At 43.1% G+C, this 23,488-nt stretch overlaps 1 protein-coding gene across 1 annotated transcript in view; it reads left to right on the top strand.

Moving 5' to 3' along the window:
• Positions 1-20,507, top strand: part of snx33 (sorting nexin 33) — a 35,271-nt gene extending 14,764 nt beyond the window's left edge. The window contains exon 2 of the mRNA XM_043680359.2: positions 14,384-20,507. Coding sequence (XP_043536294.1) covers positions 14,384-14,637 — 254 coding nt within the window. The 3' untranslated portion in view covers positions 14,638-20,507. The remainder of the gene's footprint in view (positions 1-14,383) is intronic.
• The last annotated feature ends 2,981 nt before the right edge of the window (positions 20,508-23,488 follow it).

Here is a 23,488-nt window from a genome sequence, read left to right as displayed (position 1 = left end):
TAGGGTACGGGGTGGGTCTGGGTGGGATGCTATTTGGAGAGATCATGTGGACCTGTTGGGCTGAATAGTCTGATTATACTGTCGGGGATTCTGTGTTTCTCCAGAATTCCTTGCTACTTTCCATTATTGACATTAGCTGATGTTACAGATTGAAGTGACGTTGGTTTAAAGTTTTGGATAAAAGAATGCAAGGAGGTGGAAGGTGGAACTTTTTATGCAACAGTGTCCTGGCACTTGCTGCCCATGAAGGTAGTGGAAGACCATAAGACATAGGAGCGGAAGTAAGGCCATTCGGCCCATCAAGTCCACTCCGCCATTCATTCATGGCTGATGGGCATTTCAACTCCACTTACCCACATTCTCCCTGTAGCCCTTAATTCCTTGTGACATCAAGAATTTATCAATTTCTGCCTTGAAGACATTTAGCGTCCACTGCACTCTGCGGCAATGAATTCCACAGGCCCACCACTCTCTGGCTGAAGAAATGTCTCCGCATTTCTGTTCTGAATTTACCCCCTCTAATTTTAAGGCTGTGTCCACGGGTCCTAGTCTCCTCGCCTAATGGAAATAATTTCCTAGCGTCCACCCTCTCCAAGCCATGTATTATCTTGTAAGTTTCTGTTAGATCTCCCCTTAATTAGAGACAATCAAACATTTCAAAAGACACAAAAACAGACATTGCTGGATAAAGCTCATCAGGTTTGGCAGCATCTGTGGAGAGAAATTAGAGTTAATGTTTCTGAGGATTCTGAGAAGGGGTCACTGGATCAGGAACATTAATTCTGATTTCTCTCCACAGATGCTGCCAAATTTGCTGACCTTTTCCAGCAATTTCTGTTTTTGCTTCTTATTTACAGCATCCACAGCGCTTTCGTTTTTTATTTCAAAAGGCATCTGAGGGAATTGAACCTGCAGGGTTATAGGGCCAGATCATGTGCATAGAATTCAGGGCCCCAACTTGCAGAACGTTTCAGAGAACATCTCTGGGACATACCAGTTTGGGTATTTCACTGGGATTTCACCAGTTTCCTCATTTCCCCTCCGCCCACCTTATCCCAGATCCAACCCTCCAACTCTGCACCACCCTCTTGACCTGTCCTCCCTGTCCATCTTCCTTCCCACCTATCTGCTCCACTCTGCTTTCTGACCTATCACCTTCACTCCCCATCTTCATCTAACTATCGCATTCCCATCTACCTTCCCGCCAACCACACCCCCTTCCCATTTATCTCTCCACCCCTTGGGACCCTGCCCCCCCCCTCCACACACACACACACATATACACAGTCTTGATGAAGAGCTTATACTCAAAACATCTTCTCTCCTGCTCCTTGAATGCTGCCTGACCGGCTGTGCTTTTCCAGCACCATGATTTTTGACTGGAATGTTCTACAGACAGCCAGCCTAAACTCAATGGCCTTCACAAGCTGTTGTGGCTCTATTAAATTATTGATGCTTATTTTATATTTGTGGCCCTAATTCTGGCCTATTTCCTGCGTGGAAGCATGCACTTCAAGAATACTCTACCAAAACTTACCTAATTGTAAGGTTTTCGATCAGATCACCCTCAGTCTTCTCTTTCTGAGAGAAAAGAGCTCCAAACTATTCAGTGTTTCTGGCAGGTGTAGCATTATGGTCTTGGTATCAATCCAGGAAATTATAAACTGCCTTTTATAAAATGGAGACCAGAATTGAGCACAGTATTCCAACCAGCACTTAAAAATTAATAATGTTATTGCAAGCAAGAAGATTAGATAAATTATGGAGGAGGTTCCACAAAGAAACGGGAAGGCAGCACGAGTGAGGAATATGAATCCTTTCACTGATACACTAGTCTTAAAAAGTGCATCCATGCCATGTTTGATTTGGGTAGGGAAATGGAAGAGATCAGTTGAAGACCAGAGTCCTCGGACTGGAGATAGAATTATTGAGACCACAGCACAGTGCAAGGAGTCATGGTCAAAAAAAACCTGAGACAGATTGTCTTACTCCTCTTAAACCAGTGAAGCGTGCATGATTGGCTTTGAATTTCAATCCAGTTACTAGCTTCTTTGTCTCAGATCACAAGGGCTGAGGTGTTTTCTTATCTCTGTTACTGAAAGATGGAAGCTTGGTGTGCTCATATGTTTTTGCCGAGTGTGAAAATATATAGGTTGTGTCTATATGTGAGAGAATGTGTGTGTTTGTTCAGACAGCAAATGTCAGAATCTGCACATGTAGAGAGTGTACTTGCTGTTATTTTGAGTGTAATGGAGGGAGTGTGCAAATGGGTATGTGCCTGTAGCTGAATATATCCGATTTGGATGGAGTGGGGTGAGATGTGTGTGTGGATGGATGAGATTGTATGTGATTAAGGAGCATACAGGTGGAGAGATGTGTGTGAGGTTGGGGAATGGGTGCGTATGTGGGTGAGAGTGTTGGGGGTGGGTGAGAGTGTGAGTATGGGAGTGTGAGAGTGAGAGTGTGGGGGTGAGGGTGAGAGTGTGGGTGGGGGGGGGTGGGTGAGAGTGTGGGTATGGGGGTGTGAGAGTGGGAGTATGAGTGAGAGTGTGGGGTGGTGGGTGAGGGTGTGGGTGTGGGGGTGTGAGTGGGAGTATGAGTGAGAGTGTGGGGGTGGTGTGTGAGAGTATGGGTGGGGGGATGGGTGAGAGTATGACTTTGGGGGTGTGAGAGTGGGAGTATGAGAGAGTGTGGGGTGGTGGGTGAGAGTGTGGGTGGGGGGATGGGTGGGAGTGTGGGTGAGAGTGTGGGGGTGGTGGGTGAGAGTGTGGGTGAGGATGTGGGTATGGGGGTGAGTGGGAGTATGAGTGAGAGTGTGGGGGTGGTGGATGAGAGTATGGGTGGGGGGGTGAGAGTGTGGGTATAAGGGTGTGGGGTTGGAGTGAGTGTGGGTATGGGGGGGTTGGGTATGAGGGTATGGGGGTGAGTGGTGAGAGTGTGAGTATGGGGTGTGAGAGTGTGGGTATGGGGTGGGTGGGGGTGAATGAGAGGGTTTGTGGAGGAATATGTACATGGTGACTGACCTGCTCTCACTCTCTCATGCATGCTGCAGCATGTGTTCACTTGCACATACTTAAACCCTTCTTCACCCACAATGTGAAATACAATGAATGTAAAACAACCAGCCCAAAAGGTGATAAAGGGGAGGGTTTGTTGTAACAACTGAGTCGTTCTTGCTAAGGATCAGCAACGATGTGTGGGATGTGAGGTTCAGCTTTTATTGCTGGGACCAATGTAAGATTTTTCAAACCATTTCTCTGCCTGGGAACACTTCTTCAATGGGCATCTAAAATTGATCTTGAATATTTCTAGCAGTTTTTTGTGCCCTGAGGATACCTGAAACCATTGTCAGTTGTTGGAAAAACCCATCTGGTTCACAAATGTCCTTCAGCAAAGGAAATCTTCCCTCCTTATCTGGTCTGGTCTGGTCTACTTTCCTATGCCACCAATGGGACAGACTGAGCAGAGGTTGCAATACAATTGTGGAGAGGGAGTAGGCCTTAGCATTTTTAATGTTGACTTCAGACACCATGAAGTCTCATGGCATCAAGTCAAACACAGACGAGAAAATCTCCTGCACATACTGCCCTCCCTTGGCTGAAGACTCTGTGCTCCTTCATATTGAACACCAGTTGGCAGGTGTACTTGCTGGCAAGAGCACAGAAAGTGCTTTAGGTGGGGGATTTTAATGTTCACCAACAAGAATGACTCAGCAGCAGTACCACTGATTGAGCTAGTTGGATCCTAAAGACACTACTGAGAGACTGGGTCTGTGGTAGGTGGTGAGGGAACAACCAAAAAGGAAAAACATACCTGACCTCATCCTTACCAATCTGCCAGCTGCAGATATATCTATTCATGAAAGTATCAAACACACAGTCCTTGTGAAGACAAAGTCCCAACTTCATATTGAGAATACCGTGCACCATGTTGTTTGACACTATCACCATGCAAAATGGGACAATGTTAAAACAGATCGAGAAACTCAAGAGGCACTGTAGTCATCATCAGTAGTAAAATTTTACTCCAATATAATCTGCAACCCTTTGGCATCACCTTATCCCCACTCTACCATGGGATCAAGCCCATAGGATGAACCTAAAGAAGTTTGCGGGTGGATATGCCATGACCAGCATCAGCCAACCTGGTGAAGCTACCCAACAGGACTACCTACATGCCAAACAGCATAAGCAGCAAGTGATAGACAGAGCTAGACAGTCCTACAGCCAACGGATCACATTTTGATTGATTGATTTATTGTCACGTGTATTGAAGTACAGTGAAAAGCTTTGTTTACGAGCAGTACAGGCAGATCATAGTAAGCAAGGATTTCAGATCAAAAAGCCTTAGACAGAGGCATACAGGTTACATTGTACACAGCGTGCACTAGGCGAGACCAGTGCTAGCAAGATCAACATTAGTTGAGGCTAGAGAGTCCATTCATCAATCTAACAAGACTCTGCAGACCTACCACATCTAGTCATGAATGGTAGTGGACAAACAAGCAACTCAATGGAGAAGGAGATTCCATAAATATCCTAACCTTAACAATGGGGAGACCAGCACATCAGTGCAAAAAATAAAGCTGAAGTATTTGCAACGATCTTCAGCCGGAAGTGCTGTGTGGATGATCCACCATGCCTCTTCTGGAGGTCCCCAGTAACATGGATGCCAGTCTTAAGCTGATCTGATTCACTCCGCATGATATAAAGAAATGTTTGGAGGCATTATATACTGCAAAAGCTAAGGGCCCTGACACACTCTGGCAATAGTACTGAAGGGGGTCAGTTAACTCAGTTGGTTGGACGGCTTGCTTATGATGCTAACAGCATGGGTTCAAAGCCCATTGTGGCTCAGGTTAGCATAAAGGAATCTCCGTCTCAAACTCACCTTCTTCTCACCTAAGGCATAGTGACTTGTAGGTTAAACTCACCATCAGTTTCGGGGCGGCACGGTGGCACAGTGGTTAGCACTGCTGCCTCACAGCGCCTGAGACCCGGGTTCAATTCCCGCCTCAGGCAACTGACTGTGTGGAGTTTGCACGTTCTCCCCGTGTCTGCGTGGGTTTCCTCCGGGTGCTCCGGTTTCCTCCCACCGTCCAAAGATGTGCAGGTCAGGTGAATTGGCCATGCTAATTTGCCCGTAGCATTAGGTAAGGGGTAAATGTATGGGTGGGTTGCGCTTCGGCGGGTCGGTGTGGATTTGTTGGGCCGAAGGGCCTGTTTCCACACTGTAATGTAATCTAATGTAATCTAATCTAAAGACTTGTACTACAACACTCGGCACTCCCTTAGCCAAGCTGTCCTAGTACAGCTGCAACACTGGCGCCTACCTGATGATGTGCAAAATAACCCAGATATGTCCTGTACACAAAAGCAGAACAAATCCAACTTGACCAATTACCACCTCATCAACCTACTCTCAATCATCAGTAAAATAATGGACAATGTCATTAATAATGCAGCTTGGTTACACTCTAATCAGGAATTCTATAATGTGTGTGTGTGTGTTCGTTCTACTTTTACTGAAATACCACTGAGTCACTACTTTTGTGTCTCTGGGTGTCATGCGTTAGCACAGTGGCAAATCTTTCACCTTAGAAAAAGGATGTTCAGGTTCCAGGGGGAGAAAAGTGAAAACACTCAGAATGGAAGAACAGATTGAACTTTTTCACCCAATTGCAGTTATACAGCACGTTTCACATGATGCACTAGAACTTCAGTCATTGTATTTCATGATAGATTGGGTGAGGTTTGAAGAACAAGTAGGGAAGTTGATTTGAGAGATACAGGAAGATCTGACGATGAGGGATCTAGTGAGACAGTGACCAAGTTTGGATACTAATGCTGTTTTTGTCAGACCAGCTGATGACTCGCCACATTTCTCTCAATGCAAAGAAATTTCAGGAGATCAAAAAGGTAGCTGAGGATATTTTTAGTTTTAACATGGCCATTAAAATGTTATTATAGCATTAACATTCTTTAATGCAACTCATTAGTCTTCTTCATTCAGGCAATTGAGTGAGGGAGTTATTAGGAAAGGGGGATACTGCATTAAGAGTAGCAGCTCAGAGGGTACTGAAATTACAGTCAGCCACTGCATAATGTTTGGAAGACCAGACTGTCCTTTTCCAGAAACCAACAGAATTTTTTTTCTTAGTTTCCGGTCTCACTGTTTACTCTGAGCTGCTTCATGGGGAATGGCTGTCATCCAGGATTGCATTTTTTTGAAACTTTAGCCTTGTCTTTCTCTTGGAAGTGCTCATGCTGGTTTTTCACTGCAGTAATACTGATGTTTCTGTTTGCCCAGTAACATCATCTAGAAGGAAAGATCATTTTACATCAAAATTGATTGCAGGTCTCTTACCCGTTCATTCATTTCTCCTGTTACCCATTACGTCTCTTTTCCTACCTAAGTTTTCACATTCATCTTTTATTTCTATTTATGTTGTTTTCTTTTCACATAATGGAGTATTGTGTGAAAATAGAAAGGTCAGACATTCCCAGATTTGAAAGAAGGCTGCAAACATTCTGTGAACTAGTTTCCTGAAGACTGTGCCGATAAAGCTGAGTAAGTGCTAATGGATGTGAACATGCAGGCTGCAAGGGTCCCATGTTGGCTTCTGGATCAATGCTGAGTTTGTGATTTGCAGTCAGTGCAGGTATTAAGAGTGCTGTTATTGCTGTTGTCTCATTTATGCTTAATGTTCAGGCTGGAATCAGCCTGACAGAAAGGTCACCTTGTTGCTGGTGCCTACATCTGTTGTGCTGCTATAGATTTGTACAGATGGAAGGCATTCAGCCCATCATGCATTTGCTGACTCTCTAAAAGTCCCTCTAATTAGTTCAAACTTTTCCCACAGTCCTGTAAATTTTTCAATTCCCTTGTGAAAATTCCTATGGAATCCGCTGCCACCATCCTTTCAGACAGCACATTCCAACTAATCAAACCTTTCTGCATGAAAAGAATTTCCTCATCTCCCACATATTTCTTAGTCAATTACCTTGGATCTATGCCCCTGTGGTTCCTGACCCTCTTTCTACTGGTAACAATTTCTTGATAGCAACTCTATTAAAACTCCTAACGATTACTTTCTGAAGATTTTAAAGGTAACTTTTGATTTGGTGTAACTTGGGCTCAGTTGTGATTTTGTCCACCTGTGGCATCTATTAAAATCCTCTGTAAAACAGAGGATATTATATCACTTTCTGAAATCACTCCCATGATCTCTGGCAGCCATTTGTGTACAGGAATCCAATATCAGAAGCTGCATCACATGACTCCAGTTATTAACTTTTATGTTGACTGTGTTCTCTTGCTTCTCAGTAATAGGTTAACAGGTATGGGAGGGCTTAAAGCACACATTATACTACAAAATCATTCTGGTCAGTGGTCAGGATCAGGGACATCAGAATGTGACTGTAAGTGAGGCACATAGGGGGAACCTGAGTTCAGGAGTGCAGGAGCCTCAGCCCTTGACCTTGTCCAACAGGTATAAGATTCTCGCTCCCTGTACGGATGAGGAAAAGGGCTCTGGACAGGATGAGCCAGCTGACCACGGCACCATGGTGCAGAAGGCCATTCAAGAGGGGGGAGCAAAAAGACAAGTAGTTGTTATAGGGGATTCTATAATTAGGGCGACAGATAGTATCCTTTGCAAGCCGGATCGGGAGTCTCGCATGGTGTGTTGCCTGCCCGGTGCCAGGGTGCGGCACATCTCCAACCGGCTTGAAAGGATATGGGAGCGGGAGGTGGAGGATCCAGTTGTTCTGGTCCACGTTGGGACTAACAACATAGGCAAAGCTAGGGTGGAGGACCTGTTTGGGGATTATCGAGCACTAGGAAGGAAATTGAAGTACAGGTCCTCAAGGGTCATAATCTCCGGATTACTGCCCGAGCCACGTGCCAATTGGCATAGGGATAAGAAAATTAGGGAAGTAAACACGTGTCTAAGGGATTGGTATGGGAAAGAGGGATTCCACTTCATGGGGCATTGGCATCAGTTTTGGAACCAGGGGGATCTGTACATTGGGACGGTCTCCACCTGAACCGATCAGGTACCAATGTTCTAGTGAAGAGGATAAATAGGGTGGTCAGTAAGACTTTAAACTTCTGAGTCGGGGGGAAGGGAAAGTGAAAGCGACAGGGAGTATGGTGTTAAATGGAAAGATAAGCAGCAGGATAGCATATGTGCAGGCGGATTTAAACTTGAGGCAGACTGGGAATGCAGCAAAAAGGAAGGATAACTTAGGACATCTCATGAATTCCAATATCTCTAATGATAAGAAAGTTAGCATTAAGACACTTTACCTGAATGCTCGTAGCATTCGTAACAAAACAGATGAACTAATGGCACAGATCATCGTGAATGATTATGATGTGGTAGGCATCACAGAGACGTGGTTACGGGGGGGTCAGGACTGGCAGTTAAACATCCAAGGATTTTCAACTTATCGAAAAGACAGGGAGGTGGGCAGAGAGGGTGGAGTTGCCTTGTTAGTTAAGAACAAAATTAAATCTATGGCACTGAATGACATAGCGTCGGATGATGTGGATTCTGTGTGGGTGGAATTAAGGAACCACAAAGGCAAAAAAACCATAGTGGGAGTTATGTACAGACCTCCTAACAGTGGTCAGGACCAGGGGTGCAACATGTACCGGGAAATAGAGAAGGCATGTCAGAAAGGCAAGGTCACGGTGATCATGGGAGACTTCAATATGCAGGTGGACTGGGTAAATAATGTTGCCAGTGGATCCAAAGAAAGGGAATTCATGGAATGCTTACAGGATGGCTTTTTGGAACAGCTTGTCATGGAGCCCACAAGGGAGCAGGCTATTCTGGACCTGGTGCTATGCAATGAACCAGACTTTATAAAAAATCTTAAAGTGAGGGAACACTTAGGAAGCAGCGATCATAATATGGTAGAGTTCAGTCTGCAGTTTGAAAGAGAGAAGGTAAAATCGGATGTAATGGTGTTACAGTTAAATAAAGGTAATTATGAGGGCATGAGAGAGGAACTGACGAAAATAGACTGGAAGCAGAGCCTAGTGGGGAAGACAGTAGAGCAAAAATGGCAGGAGTTTGTGGGTATAATTGAGGACACTGTATAGAGGTTCATCCCCAAGAAAAGAAAGATTATCTGGGGAGGGATTAGACAGCCATGGCTGACAAAGGAAGTCAGGAAATGTATTAAAGAAAAAGAGAGATCCTATAAAAGTGGCCAAGAGCACTGGGAAATCAGAAGATTGGGAAGGCTACAAAAACAAACAGAGGATAACAAAAAGAGAAATAAGGAAGGAGAGCATCAAATATGAAGGTAGGCTAACCAGTAATATTAGAAATGATAGTAAAAGTTTCTTTCAATACATAAAAAACAAACAACAGGCAAAAGTAGACATTGGGCCACTTCAAACTGATGCTGGAAGCCTAGTGATGGGAGATAAAGAAATAGCAGGAGAACTTAATAAGTACTTTACGTCAGTCTTCACAGTGGAAGACATGAGTAATATCCCAACAATTAAAGGGAGTCAGGGAGCTGAGTTGAGTATGGTTGCCATTACCAAAGAGAAAGTGCTAGAAAAGCTAAAAGGTCTTAAAATTGATAAATCTCCTGGCCCTGATGGGCTACATCCTAGCGTTCTGAGGGAGGTGGCTGAGGAAATAGCGGAGGCATTAGTTGAGATCTTTCAAAAGTCAGTGGAGTCAGGGAAAGTCCTGGATGATTGGAAGATCGCTGTTGTAACCCCCTTGTTCAAGAAAGGATCAAGACAAAAGATGGAAAATTATAGGCCAATTAGCCTAACCTCGGTTGTTGGTAAAATTCTAGAATCCATCATTAAGGATGAGGTTTCTAAATTCTTGGAAGAGCAGGGTCGAATTAGAACAAGTCAACATGGATTTAGTAAGGGGAAGTCGTGCCTGACAAACCTGTTGGAATTCTTTGAAGAGGTGACAAGTAGGTTAGACCAGGGAAACCCAGTGGATGTGGTCTATCTAGACTTCCAAAAGGCCTTTGATAAGGTGCCACATGGGAGGCTGCTGAGCAAGGTGAGGGCCCATGGTGTTCGAGGTGAGTTACTGGTATGGATTGAGGATTGGCTGTCTGACAGAAGGCAGAGAGTTGGGATAAAAGGTTCTTTTTCGGAATGGCAGCCGGTGACAAGCGGTATCCCACAGGGTTCAGTGTTGGGGCCGCAGCTGTTCACGTTATATATTAATGATCTGGATGAAGGGACTGGGGGCATTCTAGCGAAGTTTGCCGATGATACAAAGTTAGGTGGACAGGCAGGTAGTACTGAGGAAGTGGGGAGGCTGCAGAAGGATCTAGACAGTTTGGGAGAGTGGTCCAGGAAATGGCTGATGGAATTTAATGTGAGCAAATGCGAGGTCTTGCACTTTGGAAAAAAGAATACAAGCATGCACTACTTTCTAAACAGTGAGAAAATTCGTAAAGCCAAAGTACAAAGGGATCTAGGAGTGCTAGTCGAGGATTCTCTAAAGATAAACATGCAGGTTGAGTCCGTGATTAAGAAAGCGAATGCAATGTTGTCATTTATCTCAAGAGGGTTGAAATATAAAAGCACCGTTGTGCTACTCAGACTTTATAAAGCTCTGGTTAGGCCCCATTTGGAGTACTGTGTCCAGTTTTGGTCCCCACACCTCAGGAAGGACATACTGGCACTGGAGCGTGTCCAGCGGAGATTCACACGGATGATCCCTGGAATGGTAGGTCTAACATGCAAGGAACGGCTGAGGATCCTGGGATTGTATTCATTGGAGTTTAGAAGATTAAGGGGAGATCTAATAGAAACTTACAAGATAATACATGGCTTGGAAAGGGTGTACGCTAGGAAATTGTTTCCGTTCGGGGAGGAGACTAGGACCCGTGGACACAGCCTTAGAATTAGAGGGGGTAAATTCAGAACAGAAATGCGGAGACATTTCTTCAGCCAGAGAGTGGTGGGCCTGTGGAATTCATTGCCGCAGAGTGCAGTGGAGGCTGGGATGCTAAATGTCTTCAAGGCAGAGATTGATAAATTCTTGATGTCACAAGGAATTAAGGGCTACAGGGAGAATGCGGGTAAGTGGAGTTGAAATGCCCATCAGCCATGATTGAATGGCAGAGTGGACTCGATGGGCTGAATGGCCTTACTTCCGCTCCTATGTCTTATGGTCTTATGATTGTAGGAGTGGTGTTTAAGATTGGTTCAAGGACAAATAATTGTCTAATCTGTGTGCTGATAGAGGCATCTTTGAAAGATCTAGCCAACTGCAACTGTTAAACATCACTGACAAACCTAATCTAATGTAACTATTAAAATGTCAACAATATAAGTCCAATTAAAAAGTCACTAAGCAGAGGCCTAGCTGAGTGTGACAACTAGAACACAACTACAATTACTAAACTAAATCTCTGTGCCATGTTTATGTAACACTACGCTAAACTTCCTGTCAGTGATGTTTCCATAATTACATTGATCTCGGTTTTGTATGGAAATGCAATAAGTAAGTGGAGATCATTCAGTAATAATGGAATAATGCTGAGAAATTTTAGTCTGGTGTAGGTAGAAAACCATGACAAGTCTCTATTCTGTCAAGCAGTTTGCTTCAGAATCTTGCTGGTGTTCTTTGGATATCCTTTAACACGTGGCATGGTGGCTCAGTGGTTAGCACTGCTACCTCAGCGTCAGGCATTGGTTTCAATTCCACCCTCAAGCAACTGTGTGGAGTTGCGCATTCTCCCTGTGTCTGCATGTGTTTCTTCTGGATCTTCACAGTCCAGGGATGTGCAGATGAGGTAAATTGGCCATGCCAAATTGCCCATAGCGTCCAGGGATGTGCAGATTAGGTGGATTGGCCATACTAAATTGCCCATAACATCCAGGGATGTGCAGATTAGTGGATTGACCTTGCTAATCCTGCATGAGTACAGCTTCATCAATGCTCAAGAAGCTTGACGCTGTCCAGGACTTCTTGATTGGCATGCATCCACCATCTTCAAATTTCACTCCTTTCACCACTGACATATAGTGGCAACAGTACATTTCATCTACAAGGTGCAGTGCAGCAACTCAGTAAGCCTCCTTCGACAGCACCTTCCAAATTTGTGATTTCTCCCATCTAGGACCAGAGCAGGAGATTAATGAGAACAGCGCCATCTGTAAGTTTCTGACTTGAATCTATATTGCTGCTCCTTCACTGTTGCTGGGTCAAAATTCTGGAATGCCCTTCCTAACAGCCTTATGACTGTATCCATACCCCAAGGACTGCAGCAGTTCAAAAATGCAGCTCACCACCACTCTCTCAAGGCATTGAGAGATTGGCATTAACTTCTGTGCAGCACCCACATTCTGTGAATTAACGAAAAAGCACAGGGCTAATCTTTTCTTCCATTCCTCTGATTGATCTCAATGACCATGCTAAATGTTGAGATTCATTAACCAAGCCTTCAACTACCAATTAAATAGAATTGAAAATAATTCTTCCGACATGACTGGTATGTTTATTCAATATTTAAACAATTGGAATCCTGGAATGGCCTACCCACAGCACATGGACTACAGCAGTTTAAGAAAGCAGCTGACCTCAAGGGTAAATAGGGAGAGGCAATTAATGCTGGCCCAGCCAGCAAAGTCCACAACTCATGAGTGAGTAAAGAAAATAATAAAATCTGGAAATTTTGTTCAATTTCATTCTGCTTCAAAACAAGAACTTTTCAACCATAGAGTCATAAAGCACCAGTTAACTGGTGCTGAGAATATCTTCTAGGAGAAAGTGAGGTCTGCAGATGCTGGAGATCAGAGCTGAAAATGTGTTGCTGAAAAAGTGCAGCAGGTCAGGCAGCATCCAAGGAGCTGGAGAATCGACGTTTCAGGCATGAGCCCTTCTTCATTCCTGAAGAAGGGCTCATGCCCGAAACGTCGATTCTCCTGCTCCTTGGATGCTGCCTTACCTGCTGCGCTTTTCCAGCAATACATTTTCAGCTGAGAATATCTTAACTAATAACTAACTGTATAACAAGAAACACCAAAATGTATATATTTACTGAGTCAAAAATTAAAATTACTGTCGTAAATGAGTCAAAAGATTTAAACTTTTTTATTGTTTATGTGACTCTTGCTGATAAAAGAGTGATAGATCACAGCTAGTGTTGTTGAGTAAATGATGCTGGTATTTAATATTCTGCCTCCACATTAGGCTTCTGAAACAGTCTGGTTCAGACTCTTTGTGTTACCACAACAATGGATTATCCTCATGAGAAGTGCTTTGTTTGTAGTTCATTTTGATTTTAACTCTAATTAAAGAAGCTTCTGCAGAGCTTAATGTGTAGTTCAGACATAAAAAGGCTACAATAATCAGGTTATGTTCAATCTTGTGATGTTGAGCCTGAAATCATCCAAGATTCCTGCTCTTTATAAAGGCAAAATCCTGCAGATACTGGAAATCTGAAACAAAGACAGAGAACATTGGAGAAGCACAGCACATCAGGTAGTACCTGTGGAGAGAGAAACAGAGTCTGCTGTGACTCTTCGAAAATAAATTTCTGAAGAAAAGTCACAAGAGATTTGAAATGTTTCCTCTTTTTTTTCTCCACAGATACTACCAAGCGCCTTCAGTGTTTTCAGTATTTAATCCTGCTCTTTATTTCTGTTACTATGCAGTAAATGTACATTAGTGTCCAGTGAACACCCAGCTCAAGTTGTTGACAAAAGTCAAACAACTGACCAGAAATAATCCCTTGACTGAGGTACAGAAGGTGTTTAAGGAATTGAATTCCAATTGTAAATAAGGAATTGTCAATATAAAGTTTTGGTGATCACTTCAACATGTTCCAAAGAGTTCTACAGCAATAGAATCATATTTAAAGTGTAGCCAACTTACCTACAGCAAGCTTTCAGAAAGTGTAGTATGATGTTGGTTGAGAAATGAATATTGACTTCAGGACATCAAAGTCAAACTTTCCTGATCTTCTTAAAATAATTCCAGGGAATCTTTTACATCTACCAATCAAAGGAGATGAGGCTTGTTTTAGTGGCTCGTTAAAAACATTTGATCTTTGACAGTGCAGCACTCCCTCAGTGTGTAACCTGGATTTTGATCTCATGACTCAAAAGTGAGACTTAGACATTAACAATCACAAAGGCAAAGTTGCTCCTGGTACAAAGAAGCTCCCATATTAAAAGTGTTTTTCAGTAGTGCTGTGGTCATATCACTGCTCAGACACTCAAATGTTTCTGTCCTGCAATATGTTTAAAATAGTAAGTTTCTTTTAGGGTTTTGATGCTGAGTAAAATGTCAAAATCAAGAATTCAAACAATTCCATTTGTGTGTAAAATAGGTGCTGAGTTCTGACTGATAGATATGTCTCTGTATTGGTAACAGGTGCCTTTGCCAAGGTGAAAGATAGCCAGAGGATGAGCGATGAAGGAAAGATGGATCAGGAGCAAGTGGATGGGATAAAGAGACGATGTCGAGTGGTAGGATTTGCTCTACAGGCCGAGATGAACCACTTCCACAAGCGCAGGATCATAGATTTCAAACGCATGATGCAGTCTTACCTCCAGCAGCAAATTGTCTTCTATCAGAGAATCAGCCAGCAATTGGAGCAGAGTCTGCATTTGTATGACTCATTGTAATAAAAGACCCTCACTCCTTGACTCTGGAAGATTATGTGGGAAAAACATACCTAGGCTCCTCCATGATCCACTTGACTTGTCTACATTCTCTCCAACTCTTCCCTAAATCTTTTTGAATCTCTCCAACTTCCCTTGAGCTTTACCAATCCCCAACTCTTTCCTGATTTCCTGACTCCTCCCAACCTCCTCACCCCTCCCCAAGGTCTTAACTCCTCCTCTATCCTCTTGACTTCTCCCCTTTTCTCCAGCTCCTCCCCAATCCCCTGGTTTCCACCCCAAACCCTTTGACTCCACCCAATCCCCTGACTGCTCACCAACATCTTTGACTCTCCCCCAATGCCGACTTCTCCCCAATAGATTTGACTCTTTCCAGGTCATTCGATCCTTAACTCCAGCTAATTCCTTCAACTCCTCCCAATCCCCAAAGCACCTCCACAACTCCTCCCCAGTCTTTTGACTCCTCCCTGATCCCTCAATACTTTCATAACTTCCCTCCAGTCCCTTCAAATCCACCCCCATTCTCTTTAACTGTCCCCTAATTCCCCAATTCCTCTCCAAACTCTGCAGTATCTTCACAACACTTCCACAACCCTCTCAACTTTCCCCCAATCCCCTTGACTCACTCCCCAATTTCCTCAAATCATCCCATCCCCTCAATTCCTTCACAAAGTCTTTAACTCATCTCAATCCCTGACTATGCCTCAATCACCTTGATTCTTCTCCTGAATTCCCTAACTCCTCCCCAAACCCCGAGAGTCATTCCCTATCCCTCGAGTCTCCTCTAATCCCCTCAATTCTATCCAATCCCCTCAACTCCACCCTAATCCCCTTGACTCTTCCTACAATTCCTTTAGCTCTTTTTCTAATTCCCTTGACTCCTTCCCCAGTCCCCTCAGTTCTTTCCCCAATCCCTTTGACTTTTTCACGGACTCTCCTCAAATCCCATTGACTCCTTCCTTGATCCCTTCACCTCCTTCTCCAATCTCCTCCAGTCTCCTCAATTCTGCTGACTCCTTCCCCCATCTCCCTGAATTCCCTGGACCTTTCCCTGAGCCCCTCAACTCTTCCCTAGTTACCTTGACTCTCCCTCAATCTCTTCAACTCTGCCCCCATTCCCCATTGACCAACCCTGATCTCCTCAACTCTCCGCCGATTCCTCTTCTGATTGCTTTGATCCCTCCCATCCTTTCAAGTCCTCCTCCAATCTCCCCCAGTTCTCTCAATCACTCTCCCTTCATTCAAGTATCCCTATATGTTCCTCTGATCCTTCTGACTTTCCCCTATTCCGATTACCTCCTCCCTGATTCCCTCACTCACATATAGTCGATATCATAACGGATGCAATCCATTACTGAGATGGAACTGTAGCACCAGGAGCCAGTTCATTTTGAGCTGAGTTTTGATGTACAGCAGGTTCACTTGTCTCTCACCATCATCACTGCAAGTCTGGATAATTCAGAGCTGTTTACACATTGTGCTTTAAGAAATCAGTTCAGAGTGTGTTGTGCACCAGTACCAACGTCTTTAGTATATTTATGTGGAATCTAATCTTGCTTTGGATTATATTACCAAGGCAGAGCAGGTGGCAAAATTCTGCTAAATCACTTCTACCAAGTGTACATTTTTCGGGAGACATTCAAACAGAAACAGCCACATTGACTGTGGGTTTTTCTATCTTTGACACTTAAAGGAGATTGATTTCCCAAAAACGAGGGAGACGGCATTAATTCAGAAGCAGTTCACTTCTTCCAGCTCCCAAGGTTTACATTCATTTTCTGGCAGAGGATATGGCTTTACAAGATCACCACCACCGGAATTAGCTCTCAGTCTCAGACTGTGGCAGTTGCAGATTGTCACCACAGGATGTTTGAACTGTTGTGATAGTTAATTATTTTCTGTACAGGGACGTACAGGACATGTTCAACGACAAATCTTTAGTATTACAGGTAGGATGTTAACTGTAGTAGAGCAATTTGTTAAAATTTGCTAAGCTAGATAACATGGACTATTGGGTTGGCAGATTTGTTTTCCAAAATGTTGGGTATGTTTTGCTGGGATTAAGGAATTGACTTTCAAAACGGAAAATGTCAACAGAATGACAGCAACTGAAAGAAAAAGAGAACGTGAGGGAGGATTAGAGGCCACTGCAGGATGTGTGAAAAGAGGTGGTGATGAAGACAGAGAGGAATGACAGGCTACACTAGATAAAGGGACATCTTTATACTCTTCTAAATGAGTGTGTAAGTCCCTGGTGAAAGTTGTCTCACTGTGATTTAGCCTGTAGTTACAATGTGCCAATATCCTTGCTCCTGGTGTGCTGGATGGTTCAAGGAGTACACTGCACTTTAGATTGTATTCTCTCAAACTGTTCCACTACAATGTTATTCAGAGCTGTATATCATTTTTCAATTGTACACTGATAATCAGGGCTGGTTATAAACACTGCTATATCAGCAATATTTAATATTCTCAATATAAAAAATGCATAATGATAACCATACATGATCAATATGTGTAGAATGTTCCAGAGGGACTGAGAGCATCAGTGGTGTGATTCAATGGGGGAGGCTACTGTTGGTAAACATACTAGGTATTTTACCCAGCCAGCATGGCTCAAAGGGGCAAGCTGTTATTATTACAGGTACCAGGCACTATAATAGTCAGTGTAACATGGAGGAGCAGACTACTGTTAGAACAGGTACTGGGCACTATAGCTAGTCAGCATGACTAGAAAACTACTTTTAGAACAGGTAATGGACACTGGAACTAGTCAGTGCGACTCAGAGGGGCAGGCTGCTGTTAGAACATGTACTGGGCACAGAACTTAGTGTGACATAATTGGGCATATTAATGTTAGTACATACTGTGCACTCTAACCGGTCAGTGTGACTCCCAGAAGGGCAAGCTGCTGTTTGCACAGGAACTGGGCAAAAGTTAAGATGTAATGTATCCTCATCAGAGAATATCCACGCACCCTATTTAAGAAGTAATGGTGACATCAAAGCAGCGGCACATCTTTAGTTAAATGTTGTAAAGATGGTGTCAATATTAACGAACCACTGCTGGTCCCAGTGGGAATTGGACAATGACATAAATGCCAATGTCTTACATCAGTGATCATAAAGCCTGGACTTCCTAACTTTATAGTTCACGGTGTTTCAATCCGTCCTGGCATCTCTACTTTTTCTGAGTTCTGGAGGAGCTCGTGGAGGAGTCCTTACGTCCTTTGGAATAGGTCCTTACGTCCAGTCAGCTATAAACCCGCTTTGCAGTAGCTGGGGTGAACTCAATGTCAGGCCATTGTTGCACTGCCATGTTCCCAAACTAACCCTGGAGTCTGCCAGTCGAAATATAATGTGTGTAGAAATATAATACATAGTGAGGTTCAAGCAGCAACTCCAACGTGTTCTGACCACTGAGACTGTGCACATGTTGGATCTCAGCGCTTTGGCTAATAGAAGGGAGTGACATCAGACAGTGACTGGAACTCCTCAACAAATCATTCCGAAACAGGACGTGACTTCAGAAAAAAGCAACATTTAGAAGAAGCCCACTCAGCATCGCTAGTTAAAACTCAGTGGCTCATCCCTTGTGATATAACTGAGATAGAAACTCAGATGAGGTAACAACAGGCACAGATCCTATTTCAGTGTCTAACAACAGATACAGGCATATTATAGTGTCTACAATGGCTGTGAACAGACTCAGACTATGTTAGTGTTTAGACTATTGTAATGGTTAATATCAACACAGACTTTCACAACGGAAACAACTTTGCATCTGCTAAGCCCATTAAGAATCTTATGTGTGTTTTTCATAAGGTCTTCTCTCATTCTTCTAAGCCCCAATTAGTACAAGTCCAACCTATTCAACCTCTCCTCATAAGAAAATCCCTCCATGTCTAAACTAACTGAGTAAACCTTCTTTGGACTGCATCCAATGTCAGTATATTAGATTAGATTAGATTACTTTACTTTACAGTGTGGAAACAGGCCCTTCGGCCCAACAAGTCCACACCGACCCGCCGAAGCGCAAACCATCCATACCCCTACATTTACCCCTTACCTAACACAATGGACAATTTAGCATGGCCAATTCACCTGACCTGCACATCTTTGGAACTGTGGGAGGAAACCGGAGCACCCGGAGGAAACCCACGCAGACATGGGGAGAATGTGCAAACTCCACACAGTCAGTCGCCTGAGGCGGGAATTGAACCCGGGTCTCTGGCGCTGTGAGGCAGCAGTGCTAACCACTGTGCCACCGTGCCGCCACAGTATTCACCGTATCTTTCCACAGTATTCACCGTATTCCAGTTGAGGTCTGAATCTGCATTGTATAAATTAGAGTGGTGCTGGAAAAGCACAGCAGGTCAGGCAGAATGCAAAGAGCAGGAAAATTGATGTTTCAGGCAAAAGCTCTTCATCAGGAATGCTGCCTGACCTGCTGTGCTTTTCCAGCACCACTCTAATCTAGACTCTGATCTCCAGTATCTGCAGTCCTTACTTATGCCTATGCATTGTATAGCTTAGCAAGAAAACTTTCTTTTTATACTGCGTTCCCTTTGAAATAAAAGCCAACATTCCATTTGTCTTCCCTATTATCTGCAGAACTTAGATGCTAATTCAGTAGGATTCCCAAATTCCTCTGTGCTGCAGCTTTCTGCAGTCTTTCTACATTTAAATAATATTCAGCTCTTCTGTTCCTCCTGATAAAATTTTTTACCTGATATTTTCACCAAGTTGTGTTCCACCTGCCAAGTTTTTGATCACCCACTTGCTTTTCTATATCCTGCTGCAGACTTCTGGTGTCATCCTTACCCATTTCCCATCTTTGTTTAGGTGATGTGCAAACTTGGTTCTAGTACATCCTTCATCCAAGTCATTATAATGTAAATAATTCTGGCCCCAGCAGTGATCTTTGTGACATTCCACTAATTACAGGTTGTCATCCTGAAAATGCCCCCTTATCCCAACTTTCTGTTTGCTATTAGTTAACCTGTCCTCTAACATACTACTTACAACACCATGGACTCTTAACGTATTTAGTAGCTTTTTATGTGGTATCTTATCAAATATTGTTTGCAACTCCAAATATATTACATCAACTGGTTCACCTTTAACTTTCCTGCTTGTTGCCTCCACAAAAAGCTGTAATAAATCCGTCAGGTAGGATTTCCCCATTATGAGACCATGAAGCCATGCTGTCTCTGCTTGATTATATTTTGGGTTTCTAAATGCTGTGCTATTACATCATTTATAATAGACTCAAAATCTTTCCTAATGACAGATGTTAAGTTAACTGGCCTATAATTACCTACTTTTTTTTTGTCTCTCTCCATTTTTGAATAGTGGTGTTACATTGGCAGTTCACTCAGCCTCTGGGACTTTACCGGAATATAAGGATGATTACAACCAGTTCCAACAGGCAAAACCCCCACACAGTGTCTACAATTAACAGCAGGCACAAACCCCATTACACTGTCTACAATTAGTAACAACAGGCAAAACCTCAATACAGTGTCTACAATTTGTATCAATAAGCACAAACCCTATTACTGTGCCAAAAGTGAAGAACAACAGGCACAGACTGTATGATGTGTTTACAGCAGGCAATGACAGAGACCATATTACTTACTACAATGGGTAATTACAGGCACAAACCACATTATTGCGTTTACAATGGATAATGAAGGGCATCAACCCAGATTTTAGCCTATGTTCGCCAATGAATGCAGCACATTTGAACAACATTTATTTGCTATTAGAGTGATGATGTTACACAACCCTCTGGAGCAGCTAGCTCAATATTGAATCCCTTAAACATCATCTTGACATTGAAAATAGAAAATAAAATGACAAAATAGAAAATAGTTTTGTAATTCTTGAGATGATCTTGATTGTCTATTCTCTGAACAGCTAAGTATTGTAGGACATTGGACTTCTGGATAATGTCCTGAAAACATGGTCATTGGTGTAAGTATGTTGTTTTGCTTTCTCTTTTTCTGTCTCTGTAGTGATTGTAAATGAGTCAATGCATCTGGTTATAATTAGACTGATTAGACTACTTACAGTGTGGAAACAGGCCCTTCGGCCCAACAAGTCCACACCGACCCGCTGAAGCGCAACCCGCCCATACCCCTGCATTTACCTCTTCACCTAACACTATGGGCAATTTAGCATGGCCAATTCACCTGACCTGCACATTTTTGGACTGTGGGAGGAAACCAGAGCACCCGGAGGAAACCCACGCAGACACGGGGAGAATGTGCAAACTCCACACAGTTGCCCGAGGCAGGAATTGAACCTGGGTCTCTGGCACTGTGAGGCAACAGTGCTAACCATTGTGCCACCGTGCCGTCCCCAATAGAATGGTCTCCATCGAGTTTGGTCCCACCATCTTGTTGCAATGAATCCATGATCCTGTGGAAGTGTTAGAAATATTCCAGACACATAATGACCAGCATGAAACCGATCATTAGCTGGACTTCCTCTCTTCTTTTCCTGCTTATGAGAAAGATTTAGTAGGGGAGGATTAATAGAAAGTAAACAACAATGTCAATGTAAAAAATGTAGAAAAATGTTTCCAAGATGTTACTGTTGTAATCAGAAAAAAACTGTTGGTTGGTAAAAGTATGAAATATTAAACTGGGTCTGTAACTGAAAGCTGGATTAATCTGGTACATTTTCAAGAGATCATGGGATAGCTGCCAAAAATGAGGGAAAAGGTGGGAAATACACAGTTGAGCTGGAAATGTGTTGCTGGAAAGGCGCAGCAGGTCAGGCAGCATCCAGGGAACAGGAGAATCGACGTTTCGGGCATAAGCCCTTCTTCAGGAATGTTTGAAGAAGGGCTTATGCCCGAAACGTCGATTCTCTTGTTCCCTGGATGCTGCCTGACCTGCTGCGCCTTTCCAGCAACACATTTCCAGCTCTGATCTCCAGCATCTGCAGACCTCACTTTCTCCTCAAATACACAGTTGAGCCAGAGGAACTTAGGATTTGAGGTTTGAGCTGTTGGGGAGAAGGCATTCAGGAGAGATTTGTGAGCAGGACTTGGTGCACAATAGGATTTGGACAAGAGAGTTTTGGTTGAGTTGAAATTTATATACAGAGTGTAAGACAGGAGACTGTTGGTAAGGGTCCTTTGTGGTAATAGAATATGAAGGTGACAAAGACACTGGTGTGGGGTTCCACAGTTGATAAATAGGACATAAAGGTTGTGATCAGTCTGGTTCAGCTAGAAACAGTGAAGGGAATAGCACATAGGAAAATTTTAGAATTAACATTTTAAAAAAATAATAACATCAATGTCTGGGATTTTAGAAGTTCTGTGATATTAATTTGTCTCAATACTCTCTCAGTTTCCTTCTCCTGGGACTATGAAGGTTAACATTAGGTGCATACATTCAAAGAAAATTATACCAAATACAGAGAGATTAAAGGTAATTTTGACTCTGTGTGAGCACATAATCTTGATTTGTGATTTGTTGCAAAGACCAGTTGAAATTTGCAGCTGATGTGTGTTTCTGTAACAGCATTCATACTTCTATTTCAATGCTGACCTCTCTCAGCTCAATTCTTTAATTGTTTATGGTGTTTGGATGTCACTGGCTAGACTGGTATTTATTTCTGTCTAATTGCCCTTGAGAAAGTGGGATGTGATCCATCCTCGAGAACTGCTACAGTCTTTGTTGTGAACCGACACCCACTAGTTCCAGCGTGTTTTATATACAGCTGAGTGGCTTGCTGGATCATTTCAAAAGACAGCTGTCAATCACATTGCTGTGGATTTGGAGCCATGTGTAGGCCAGACCAGATAAGGGTGGCTGATTTCCTTCCCTAAAGGACATGAATAAATCAGGTGGATTTTTGGACCAATCCTGTAGTTTTATAATCACCATACTACCACTAGTCTTTTATTCCAGATGTATTTACTGTATTTCATAGAATCCCTACAGTATGGAAACAAGCCCCTTGGCCCAACAAGTCCACACCGACCCATTTCCCTACCCTATTACTCTATATTTACCCTTAATTAATATAGCTAACCTACACATCCATGAACACTATGGGCAATTATCATGGCCAATTCACCTAACCTGCACATCTTTGGATTCGATTGTGGGAGGAAACCGAAGCACCTGGAGAAAACTACGCAGGGACAGGGAGAATGTGCAAACTCCACACAGACAGTCACCCGAGGATGGAATTGAACCTGGGTCCCTGGAACTGTGAGGCAGCAGTGCTAACCACTGAGCCACCATGAAATTATTTGTATTTATATTTTCTAGATACCGTGGTGGAATTTGAGCTCATACCTCTGGATCTTTAGTCTAGTTTCTAAATGACTAGACCAAACCCAGGCAAAAAATAAACACCAGCACTCTTCCATTTAAACAAGGACATGAGTAATGAACAAACACAATTCTGACGTGGAGAGCAGTGTTTGTTCTGTATAGCGATCATATAAACAATTCCTAAGCTGTCGTCAGGCAGGTATGACCGTAGCTGGGTGACAGGATGGTGCTTGCTATGATCATGTTACTGAGGTCAAACCTGGAATGTAACCTGAGGCTTATTCAACAGTTACCATGGAGCTGATTCCTCCCCATCAGAAGACAAGTTTCACCTCATTCCAGACACTCAATCAACTCCTTTCATTCCCCTTACTTTGTTTAGTTTCCCTGAGGCAGACATCAGATTAGTTCTTGATCGGACAGTTGATTTTTCTTTAGTTGAAATCTTTCGATGCCCAAAATGTCTAACTTGTGAAGTTCACTTCATTCTCCTTGTGGATCTCATGTGGAAATTCTGAGTTAAAGTTGACAGTGATTTTTCATGGTCAGAAA

Source organism: Chiloscyllium plagiosum, unplaced genomic scaffold (assembly GCF_037043375.1).
Source record: "Chiloscyllium plagiosum isolate Xiang-an unplaced genomic scaffold, Cpla_swu_hap1 HiC_scaffold_42, whole genome shotgun sequence".
NCBI classification, from domain to species: domain Eukaryota; kingdom Metazoa; phylum Chordata; class Chondrichthyes; order Orectolobiformes; family Hemiscylliidae; genus Chiloscyllium; species Chiloscyllium plagiosum.
This window is presented reverse-complemented; position numbering and strand designations above follow the sequence as displayed.